The 12,934-nt window shown below is 37.7% G+C and overlaps 1 protein-coding gene across 1 annotated transcript in view; it reads right to left on the bottom strand.

Annotated features, from left to right (window-relative positions):
• Positions 1-8,648, bottom strand: part of ldb2a (LIM domain binding 2a) — a 113,775-nt gene extending 105,127 nt beyond the window's left edge. Inside the window, exon 1 of the mRNA XM_085366350.1 lies at positions 8,404-8,648. Coding sequence (XP_085222476.1) covers positions 8,404-8,535 — 132 coding nt within the window. The 5' untranslated portion in view covers positions 8,536-8,648. The remainder of the gene's footprint in view (positions 1-8,403) is intronic.
• Positions 8,649-12,934: the final 4,286 nt, after the last annotated feature.

Raw genomic sequence — 12,934 nt, 5'->3', positions numbered from 1 at the left:
TTCCTATTTTTATAGACATTATTTAATGGCAGGAGAAATCATGAAGACTTAAGATGCAGTAGTTTGTATGTTGTTGAGTTACTACAGTTACTTTGGTGTTATGCATTGTCTCCTGTGATCTTGCGTCCATTTCGTTATTAATAAAAAAAAAAAAGTTTCTCCTCCAAGGATTCATAAATGTATCTTAATATCTAAGATAAATAACATTATGATTAGATTTAATTAATAAATAATTAATGTGTTTTTACACTGCAGGCTGTATAAAAAAAAAAACCACATTAATTACTCTCATCCTTAACGTTGTATAAAAGTGGACAGTGGACATCTCAAGAAAGTCCTTTTGTGTCTCTATTCAATGTTTTCACACCAGACAGCAGCTTTCTAAGGAATGAAATAATAAATAGACAAATGGTATTCAGCTATGACCAGTTTTCTGAGGAAGAGGTTACCATTTCTTTTCAAAACTATCACCCTGGCTGCTTCACCTTTTAGCAGTATTATTCTTTAATTAACCTAAGGGGATGTTAGCGGGGCATTAACTAAGGGAAGCAGAAGCTAATGTGATTCAGTCCTTTCAGTGACTGGCAACATTATGAAAATCCAAAATGTTTTTGTTTTTAATGTTAAGAGCTCCGCAGCATTTTACGAATCCACAAAAGCAGATGTCTGTTCGTTGTCAATAAGGCATTGAATCACAATAACAACACATATTAGAGATTTGGTTGATAGAGGAATAAATAATAATGCTGTTTATTCCAAGTAAATAACAAATGGTGCACACTTATTTGAGCTATTTAGCTTTTTCTCCTTTGTTTTCCTTTTTCATGTGTAGGAGGAAGCATAAATGCAGCATAATGTGTTTATCTAGCTAAAAATGATCTTTAATTTGCCATGTATTTGATAATTGAATCATTAAAATCAACACTGTCAATCAGTGCTTTACATCTCATTAACTGAGATGCGACGCTTCACTGAGGGTGGTTTCAGCTGCAAAAGAGAATAAACATCTAAACATTTACAATGTAAGAAGAAGACGCAGATTTCACCAAACCAAATGACCAGATGTGGAACAAATTTCTAACAATTGATTTTACAGACTGTCCAGCAGTTTAAATAATTTAAAAAAGTGATTAAAACTCAGCTGTGTCACATTTAAAGTCTTGAAGTGACACTGGCTTGTTTTTCCCGATGGTAGATAAATCCAGCAGTAATGGTTCAGATAAGGGCAACACGATGTTCGACACTTCTCTGGTAATTACTCTCTGCTGGTTTCACACACATGCACTGCAAAAATGTTACCAAGTATTTATCGCTTCATTTTTGGTAAAGAACTTCTTTTTGTCTCCAATGGTGACCATAATTTACAAAAATAAACATCATGTTTTATTGACTATGATTTTAAACAGACAGAGCGATTTAAGTCATCACAAAAGTGTTAAGCGAGGGCACGCAGGAAGAGCTGTTTTCCCATAGACTTCGGTACAACAGAAAGACTTTTTGCAAGCGAAAGAGTCTCCCCCTGCTGGTCATTAGAAAGAATTCAGGTTTAATTCTGTCTAATTAATTCTCTCTTTCATTAAAAAAATGTGTGAGGTTAGAAACTACTTAGTAACCCTCCAATATCCCAACAAAGAAAGAGAAAAGAAACTGGGAATTTTCACAATTACCAACCTGGACTACTTAAAGTTGGACAAAGTTTTTAATATTGTAATAATTTGGATGATTAAAGAATGAAAGTTAGATGATTTTCAGCTGCCAGTGGAATAAAGCTTTCTGCTGTGGTGAAGGGGTTATGTATACTTTTGTGAATCTATCAATAACACTAAAAGAAAAAAGGGGCCTTATGTTATTATTAATGATCAATAAAGCTTGAAAATACATTTCAAGATAACTTGAAGACAATGTAAACAACTGAATGAGATTATTGGGAAACTGCATTGTAGAAACAAAGTGCGGTTTGGCCCAAAATTGCCAAATCTATTTGATTTTGCTCCTCAAATATGATGACTCGCTACTTTGGCCTAAATTATAATACATTAAATATCAGTGGAAGACCTGGATGAATAAATAAATTGAAGGTCTTCCCATGTCCATTTTCACAAGTTTCTGATATTTTTATTTACCAAATGGTCGTATAAGGAGCGCGATCTGTGCTGAAAACAATCATTATATGCAATTTATGTCTTTTTTCTGTGAAAGCAACATGTGAAAGCCAATTTTCACTAAAAGAAATCATCAAGTGTGTTCTTGGTGGCTCATCTCTAATCCTTCTATGTGAACCTTACAGCTCAGTGCCAACTTGACCTCTACATCATAAACCTATTCATGTCAATCTGACACGTCGAGCTGATGGGAACAGATCCACTTTGCTCCTAACAGGAACAAGGGATTTGGCCATAATGAACACTCCAGTTCCTCCAGTTCCAAAGTCGAGCCAATGAGTCAGGTCTGTGGGGCCATTTGAATAATGAGAATGAGACTAACTATGTGCAATAGACACAAGAACCCAATGAATGGCCTGCCAATCACTGTTACTGATTGCTTGTCTATGTGCTGAGGAAGAGTGTGACCAACAGAGCCAATGTCAGCAGCAGCGGCAGCAGCAGAGAGGTCTCTGAACGCAGCCCTGTAGCTACTATTATCGCACCTCCATTAAAATGCTTTTGTTTTCCTTCTGTTTCACTCTCTGTGTTGTAGTTTTACTTACAGTGTTATTTTGTGTCTCCGCTCTCCGCCGCTGAATATTAATGTCCTCTATGCTAATGGCCTTACAGCAGCTGAGGTCGACCAAGCTCCTCCTCTGAATGTTAATCCGCTGCCTCATTTGCATACGCTTAAGTGTCAAATTCCCCCACAAATCACTGCAGCTGCCTCCGTACGACGAGGTCTGCGGCCCCCCCGAGCGACAGCACAGAAACAATGTGGTCACACCGTATGCATAGCATCAAATCCACATCAAAGACTGTTTAGATTGCCAGGTCACAGCGGGTTCACATTGTGTAAAATGAAGGTAATGGGATAGCAGTCAGCCCCGTGCAGAAATACAGCCAGGCAGGTAATAAGTATGAATGGAGCAGGTAATAAGGTTGGGATAGAAGCAGACCCCGAGTCATCTGAGCAGCAGGACTGTTTTAGCTGCAGCACAGTTATCAGTTCAAAGGTGAGCCCTGATCCGAGACAAACACACAGGACAGGTTGTGTCGTTAGCGTTTATTCCTCCTTATTTCCATGTGTGCCTCTGGGTGCATGGCAGGTGAAACGGCTGCTACTGAGAGGGGGGATAAAAAAGTTCCTCGGGATTACAAAGATAAAAGTATTTGCTGTGTTAACAAGCCTAATGCTGACAACATGACATATCTGTTATCAGCATTCATGTTACAAATCAGAATTCACGGGGAACTGTTTTGATAATCAATCATTTTCCACATTCTCAATTCAGCTTTGTTGCTTTTGTTCACACTTCACTTAATCCAACTGCTTTTTTTCTTTTTTAGTTAAAATAATCGATTTAAATAGATTACCTTTGTTGCAAATTTCCCCTCTCCTTTTGGTGTTTTCAGACAGTTTATAAACTAGAAATCATCATTAATTAATCAAAGAGAACAGTTTGCATTGCCAGTTGCAGGTCTGACATTATCATCACTGTAGTACAGCTGAAAAGATTAGTTTAATGATTTGTGATTATCAAAAATGAATCCAGCAAATATTCTGATAATAGATGAATTTTTAGCTTTCAAATCAGAGGCGACATGCTGCTTTTCTTTAAATATGTGACGATAAACAGAACAGCGTTTGGTTCTGAAGCGCTGTTTGAATAAAAAAAAAAGTGATTTATGTCATACGAATTTAGCAGAGATTCATTATTTAAACTTAAAATGTTCTCCAGTATAATAGTTACTGGCACTACATCCATGATCACTACAGCAAAGATGAAAGGATTAGCTCAGTATTGAAAAACTTCTACATAGTATTTAGTTACTACTTAGCTAATTAATTATTCATTTTTAAAGCAAACTGAAGCTGAAACAATACACCGATGGGACGATTTCCTTTTCTGAATTACAGTAAACTAAAGAAAAGACATTGGATGGAAATTTTTCTAATCAACTGACTGAATAATTGAGAAAGAAAACAAATGTCATGCATATATATCTGTGTGTGTGTTCTCTACCTAAAAGTGCACCTTGAAGCCAAACTAAACAAATCAATGCATATGGTTTCATTTAAGGGGTTGCAGGTAACAAACCCATAAATATGGAAATATGTACAGCCTAGAGTAAACTACAAAACAGAAGAAGAGAAACTGATAACAAACACTCTAATGCACTAAACACAACCAAAGCTGATAAAAGACGCTGCTGTACCTTTGCAGTCCATGAGGCAATACTGCATGTTAGACAGTAATCCCAAGGAATAAAAATAGTCCGTGTAATTTTATCAATTTGCTTTTCTTCCCTTGCATGAAGGTTTTTTCTATAGATTTCACTAAGTCGTACAGACTTCCTCTCAAGGTAAGTAAGTCTCCTCTAAGTGTCAAGTCCTTGAGTCCTGCGCCTGCCAGTGGGAGCTGCAGTTGCACCACGAGCCAAGCAAATTCAAACGCACACTCATGAATAGGACAACTGGAAGTATTTCTGACAGAAGACTAACTTCAGACGAATCCTTCAACACTTTTTAAAGGTGATGCCACACTGAGGCTTAGTCAGCTCCCCTATTAAAACCCTACTTAAAACGGCAGGAATGCAAACTATAGTGAGTCATTTTGGCTCGACGGTCTGCCAGCAAGCGCGATATTAAGTACGCTCGGAGCTATTCTTATTCTTAACAATGGCAGTTCTTTCACGATATTAAGCATCTTTACTCGGGTGATAATTCTGACAAGACTGCTGTTTGCAAGCTTGAAATCGTTTTGACAGGATCAACAAAATATAGCAGCAGCCCCAGTCAAATAATGTCACTTCATACTAAAATCCAGCAGAAGTAGCCAATATCGTATGTTCTTTTGGGTGATTTTACATGTTCGGTGTCATATGCTGTACATCAAAACAACAACAATAAACCCCTTCTACTTCTCACGACAGGTTAAGAAGGGTTTTCATCCTGGAGACAGTGGCCACAGACATAAAATGCAAATATGCAGTGCATAAACTGACACATTACATCTGTTCAAATCTCTCTAGCAGGTTGAAAACAAGAGATTTCATGTATACTCTATATCAGTGATCAGTGCTGACGGTAAGTTAATTTAGTTTTATTACGATTTGTTAAAAAGTCTAACTACTGATCCCATACAAATAATGTAAAAATGCGGGAAGACACAGTGTCCATTTCTTTGCCTGTGATGACTTTTTGGCAGCAAAATAATGACATATTTCTGTTCATGCATGGCTCATATAACACATGAATATTTCTTTAATTGGTGTAGTAGGATTCCCTTATGCAAAGGGAACAGTTCATTCTTTTTTTATATAGTTTTAATAAGGTCAGAAGAAGACAAAGACGCATATTTAAAGGAAGAAATAACACATTTTTGGCAATTATTCTTAGAACAGTGTCATCTGTGGGCTTCCAACCAATACATTTTCAAAACTAAAAAACTCCCTCCATAAAACAGCAGTTAACTATTCGCAGTTTGGCTATTAAACTCTGAAGGACATGGATCCGCAAAATCTGCTAGCAGCAAAATCTCGATAAAATATTCCTTAAACTATCCAGCAGGACAATTTGGCTGTATTCTTTTAAGAGGGAGAGCGACATCCCAAACTTCCTGTTTTGTAACAACACCAGCATGACCCTGCACTGCTCTTGTTTCTAAATGTGTTCTGACTTTTAAAGTTGTCTTGGAGGAGATGGACTGAGTAGCAAGCAGCCCAGTGATAAAACAAGCAATAGAATGACCCTTCAGGCACGCATCATCATCATTAGGACACCAGCACCGGCTAACCGCGCTTTACAGGAAGTAAAAGGCTCCAGTGAGTCTGCTTGATGAAGAATGTATAATATTTCCACTCTCAGTCTTAGTTAAGGCAAAATAGACATTATGCTGTATATGTAGATTTGTAGAGGGAGATTTCTTTTACAACCTTTTTCCTTTACCACGTATACAATAAGTTTTTTTTTCTTCTTAAATGACAGCGGCTACTTTGCATTCATAAGGATAATTACTATATAATTTTGTTAAAAGCCTGAGCTGAGCTGCGTTACACATCTGGATGCAAACAAATTGCAAAACTCGAAGCATTTATTTCGCTTCTATAAGACACTACTCCTTCCTCATTACATTCACCACCTGCATTTTAATTGAACAATAAGAACATCGCAAAAGAGAAGACATATGATACACCCTCACCATGGAGTGAAGTGAGAAAAAAGATGAAGTAGGAAGCGAACATACAATGAACACCGGCAGAAAAAAAAAGCAACTAATTATGTTATCATGCAATTATATAATTTAGTCTGAGGAGAGGTAATGGTGTAAATTGCTATGTGCCTGTACAGTGTGTCTATATTCTCAATGCCATGTTTGTCCGGGCTGTATACGAGTCCGGCGTTGCTTTAAAATAAATGTCTTGTAATGTCTGTGTATGAATCTGAGATTGCTCATGTGTAAGTGCGTGTGCCGTTTGGTGCGTGTGCATATGTGTAGTACAGGAGTTGAGGTCCACTGGGGTTTGGACCACTTCGTATGAATAATGCATCAGACTGGGCCATTGCATCTCAGCAACATTGCCTTGGTCTGCTTAAAGTTGCAAGTTCCTCTTTAGGAAAGTCAGCACCATTCTGCAAGCTGCTGCAGTAACTCAGCCGGCTTTGAAGGTTTTTCTAAAATAACAGTAAAAACATCACATGAAATAATTTAATGGGCATGTTTCTCAGTTTAAAATGTCTCGTGGGATTCAAATTCTAGTCTAAAAGCTTCAAAAGGCAACAAGAAGTCAAATTATTTGAAACAGTAAATATTTAGAGGTAAAACTATTAGTTGCTTGGTTGACAAATAGCAATTAATTGCTTTAAATGTCTTCCAGCTTCTCAAATGTTGTTTGTCTGTTTTTTCTTAACATTTTGTGATAGTAAACTGAAGATCTTTGGGGTATTAGACTGTGGATCAAAAAAAAAACATGGCATTTTTAAGAGGTTCCTTTGAGCTCTGGGGAACTGTAATGAGAGTTTTTTTTCTAAATTCTAACATACCACTGACGGAATTATTCAGTCAACTAAAAAGTACTGGTAAAAAAAAAAGTATATTTATGACAATTTTTTTTTGCTTGAGCCGTAATATTTATATTTACAAATGTGTAGCCAGGCTATTAAAAGATGATATTTATCATATTTAGCTTTTTTGTTGTCCTCTAATGATTGTTTGCGAGGAGAACTTGACATGTTGGATGAACTTTTTATCTGCAGATTTACACATTTGTGATTACAGAACAGATGCTGAAGACAGCTGCTCCCAATACAGTACAACTCAGAAAGGAATCACCAAAAGTTCAGTCTGAATGACACTGTATGCCACACACACTTAGCACCCAATGAGATGAAGCATCAGCAGACTGACATGAAAGGAATTCACCCCATGCAATCATAAATGTGCAATCAGGGCCACTTTCATTCACAAAATCTAATCCGCAGTGATGAATCTGTGTCCTGAACAGGCAGACCAGAAACGCTCCACTTCAGTGGACAAACTCTACTCCACTCCACATGGAAGAAACATATGCAAATATGCAAACACCAGGCAAAATGTAAATGTATGCAAATTAATTAAATCCAATGAAAAGGCTACTTTGCCTCAGTCTGCATAGCCTATTTGCATAGTCTTTGTGGACTTCTTATATTTTCTGGGATTTTTTTTTCAAACTTTGTTATGATTAGCCTTTACGTAACTTTCTCTTAGAAATGTGCCACATTTTAGAACCACAATCACAGCCGTGATTTAGCTTGGTGCCCTGATTAAAATATTTAAACTGGAGACCTCAAATGTTTAAAGTCTACTTTTGCTGATTTTCTTACTTTTATTATTACAGCTCATCCCAACCTCAGGTGACTTACTTGGATGACAGTAAAGCCGCGAATTTTTAACAGGTTAATTGGCCACGTGAAAGCAAAAGGACCTCCTCCACAAATCAGCATTTCCCAACTTCAAATTAAAATTTTAGGACTAGAACAATTTACTTCTGAGGACGTCTATTTCTTGTAACGTAGACTACAGACAGAGCCTGTTTACTTTCACCTTAGGAATGTTTGGTACTTTGGCATTATATCCGTATCTCCTGCCTGACGGACCTTCTCGGCTCATCTTTCTCTCCCGGACCGGCATCTCGTCCCTCCTCTCCAACCCGCCACCCTCTTACCGGTACCTCGACCTAAACGGGACCGTGTAGCGGTTACGTCCGGTCGGCTCACCTCTGTGCGCGCCTGCAGCCGCTTGTTCATCTCGTAGATCCGATACTCGGGCTGGATCATGTAGGGCGAGTGTCTCCTGTAAAAGGGTCCGAAGGGAGAAGAGTAGAACGGGTCGTGGGTTGGGTTGGACATGGTGGCTCCTGGCGAGGCGCACGGCGCGATTTCAACATCCAGCGGGCACAGCAGCGCACATGGGAGTGCGATGCTCTCCGAAGACCCCCAGTTGGAAGCAGCCGCTGTCGAGGCTGAGCTGCACTCTGCAAGTTGGCCTGCCTAGTTCGCTGCTATAGCGTGGTGCTGGAGGAGGGAGGAGGGAGGAAGGGGAGCAGGAGAGGAGGGGGAGGAACGGTGGGTAGGGGGGGGGGGCAGGATTGAAGGGGGAGGAGGGAAGTCGTTTCCTGTTCCCTCAAGACCTACACTCAGTTTTGCACTCTTGCAAAGTTCAAGTAAGATCTCTATGTTCATGTGTGTATGTGTTTCGTTATTTCCTCTCGTAAGTAATTCTGCGCATGTTATTAACAAAAAAGCTCTATTCTTTACCTAATATTAAAATATTTCTTCAAAGTATTTCCCAACGTATCAGATTTTAAGTATGCCTGCCAACACTGGCTGAATAAAGCCTAGTGCTGGTAGGATTCAGATGCATGAAGCAATGCATGGGCATCAGTTGCAACAACAGTGCAAAGGCAGGGCATTTAAAGCATGCTTCACACACAGAGGTAGTAAAGAGAAATCTAAAGAATATAAGACACTAAATTTAAAGCAAAAACGAGCGAAATTTAGAGTTAAAACACCAATGCCTGCTCTTTCACATATAATATATTGACTAGAATAACAATGCTGTCTGTTGACAGAGGTGCAATATCGATTGCAAATATAGCTCTTGGTCATGTTTTGACTGAAAAAGAGGTGAGAGTCTGTTGCAGCATAGGGTCAAGCATCTTCATTTTTAACAGTATCATCTCATATTATATTCTTTGCAGCAAGCTGCCTCTTGCAGTAAAAGCCGCAGATTTTATAAAAAATACAGTTAACTCTTTTTTTTAAAGCATTCAGTTCATATTAATTTATGTAGAGCCAGTTCAAGACTACAGATGTCTCCAGGTACGTTATTGTACGATAAAGACCCTACAATATTAGGTAAAAGGCTAAAATATCCCTACAGAAAATGTGTGAAGAGATTATATTTAAATCAGCCAGTTTTATTTCTGAAATTAAAAATACATTTTATATTGACCTTGGCTGGAACTAAAATGTATCTTTTAAAAATCCTAAGCCATAATTTGTCTGAGCTCCAAGAACTGAAGGTGTGAAGCCTCACGGTAATTGATGACAGCATACAAATGCTGATGAGGCTGCACACTAAACAGTCCATTTTATGTGTAGCATGATTTCATAACATTGTATTGACTGTGTTGCCTCTGGCCAGTGCTGCTAATGACAGAATCTCCCCGACTAGTTATGTACCAAGTGGCATCATTTGTGATTAAAGGAAGGTAGGAAAGTGTTTTCTTTTTCCCTGCTGCTTCAATGTCCCTCCAATTCTTAATGAAGCAAAAGCTGAACTTATGAACATGTCAGGATTGTCTTTTCTTTCAGTAACTATGTGAACAGTGGCTTGCTAATCCATCTGGTTTAAAGACACAGTGTGTAGGATATTTTGATGGATGAAATTTCCAGTTTAATAGCCTTCAGTGTTTGTACTGTGAGAGACAGCTAATATGAGTAATTAGAATATGAGTATAGACTATGGTGTTTTTTTTAATCAATTAACTTCACACAATGTGCAGAAAACAGAGAAATCTAAATCAAATGAATATTTGACATGACCACCCGTTGGCTTTAAACTGGCAGTAGTACAAAACAGCAGTTTGGAGAACTTGCCACAGTGACGATGGGAATGGATTTAGGCTACTGGCAAAAGACAAAGAGGAACAAGAGATGGCCCTGGTGTCTTCTATGTCTTCATCTAATCCCAATCTGAATCCATAATGTTGAGATCGGAACTCTTTGGGGGTCAGACCATCTGCTCCAGCACATCTTGTTCTACTTGTGGCTCAAGCTAGCTCCTTGTGATTTCAGAGTTCCTCATTTAGCCAGGAAATGGATTTGGGAGTAATCAGACAACTTCTTTTTTTGCATAAAGAACCTACGCTCTTAAAACAGGGATTTGAACACACTTGTTACAACCACGATTTATATATAACCTATCCAAGTTCCCATTAAATTTAGCAAAGCCAGCTGGTTTATGCTAAATTAATACTTGCAGAATTTGCACGTTATGAATGCTATTATAAGATTTTTACACAGAATTAGCTGATAATGAGGAACTTGCTTTACTTAAAGTGGTGGTTTAGTGGTGCAAATATGCAGCTGCTTGCTTAGCTTTTATAGCCCCGCCTTATTTCCCTGCTTATGCCTTAACATAAAAAAGCAAATTCTGCACATATAGTTTGTGTTTAATGTTTTTTGTAAAGAACATCCAGAATAAATGGCACTGTTGTTAGATGTTATGTTGTGTTTTCAATATGTAGTTTCAATGCAAAGATTCCAGCTGATGCATGCAACGAAGGAGTTAAAAACATCTGAACTTTAATCAACACTTTTTCTTGACTCTGTGTTCAAAAGCCCGTCAGCTGTCTGACTTCCATAGACCGTGGATTCCCCTTAAAATGTTATTAAAAGATCTTCTAAAAAGCTTTTAGAAAATCATCAGAGTTATTTTGGGCGTGTGTGTGTGTGTTCACAATCACTTTTGCCTGTTTTATCATTTCTCTGAGTTGGTGACTTCTAAAATATCCCAGATGAAGGTAGTACAATAATTGGTTACATCTCTGCTGGTTTGAATTGGCATGGAAATGTATAATCCCAATTAGGCATTGTCTATCTTATATATTTATTATTCAGGGAATACAACTAGAGTTTAATGGTGATCGCTATATGCACAGGATCTATTTATAATTCACAACATAACTAGTTAGCAAATTATGACACAGGGACGGTCAATATCATATGGCAAGGAGCACTATATGCAAACAGCAAAACACAGATGGGCTCTAATTTATTTCAACATTTTCACAGTACAATCCATGCAACACATTTCAATAATATCGTTTACTGTGACAGTATGTGTTACTAACATGTTGAATTTCCAAACCAGGCACACCAGTGCTTTGACGATCTTTTCTTGGCACACTGATTAAGATTTCCTCCATGTTCGCCTGTGTGACAGATTAGGCCTGTGCTGCAAAGTAGCCACAAGAATCTAAAAATAAACAGACACTCAGGCCAGACATAACGTTGCAACCAAATCTCAAATTAACTGCCCACACTGGGAATTAATGAACAGCATTTATGAAGTCTGACTTTTAATCCAAAATGGCTGAATGGGGAGAGGCAGTCTGAATCGAGTGAGATAAAAGTTGTAATCCAAATGCCTCAGGCATCCGGTTGGGTAATTAAAAAAAAAGTTTGAAAAATCTATTAATAAACCTTTAATTAAAAACTACATTTTTAATATCTCAAGACCTTTTCAATTGACATTTCTAACAGGATTTGGTTGCCCGCCTAAAGCGCTTACCACTCGAGTGTGGCTGCAATACAGTACATTGAAGTGAACAGCTCATTTAACATATTTCAGTATTAATTTGGTTGTATAGTACATATGATAGTAAACACAACCTACACCAGTGGTGGTGTAGTGAGCAAAAGACTATTACTGAAAAAAGTACTAAACAGAATGAAAAAAACATTTTTGCTCTGACCTTTTTTTTTTGAAAATCCACAAGAACATCACAAAAAATAATTCAGTAAATTTAAATGACCTAATTCACCATAAAGGTCTTTGGAAACAGTGCCATCAAGCAGCCGCAGGTTGATATGATCCATTTAAATTTTTATTAATAGATAAATATTAAGGTTTAATCAGATTTCATTAAAAGCCATAAAACAATAACAATGCTATCCTATCAGACTAAAATCATGAAAAAGCAAATGAATGACATGACGAGTTATTACTACTTTTTTGTGTTTATTTTATTTATTGTTTTTCATTTTGTGCTATGACCGTCTCTCAGGCCCTATCACGAAATCTAAACTTTTTTAAAATGCATGTGGCTAACATCCATGTTGGTCATTAAAACAAAAGATCAAACAGGCAACTTTAGCCTACAAATGATCTAAAACACATTTGCAATTTGTGTTCACCAGCTCAAGTTATTCCAAATAAGGATGCGCAGTGTTTCCCAGCACACATCAGCTGATGGCTCAGCTGATACCACATATCTAGATAGTATGTGCTATTTAAGCTGCCTTAGCCTACCCACAGCAACTACAAGCAGCTTTGCAACCCACTTTCAGCTGAGGTCCTGCTTTCACATTGTGTCTAACTTAATCAGTGTAATAGTTATTATCATTGCTGCCTGTTTTGTTATCTGCTGGGTCCTTCCATACATCCACATAGTAGAAAGTGACACAGCTAAATGTAAAGTACTGAAATAGCAAAGGAAATAACAGAAAATAACAATCATCA

Source organism: Diplotaxodon limnothrissa, linkage group LG2, assembly GCF_057381915.1.
Source record: "Diplotaxodon limnothrissa isolate DT_005_m linkage group LG2, D_limnothrissa_male_GT1.1, whole genome shotgun sequence".
NCBI lineage: Eukaryota > Metazoa > Chordata > Actinopteri > Cichliformes > Cichlidae > Diplotaxodon > Diplotaxodon limnothrissa.
The sequence above is the reverse complement of the archived record's forward strand: the minus strand, read 5'-3'. Positions and strand labels throughout refer to the sequence as shown.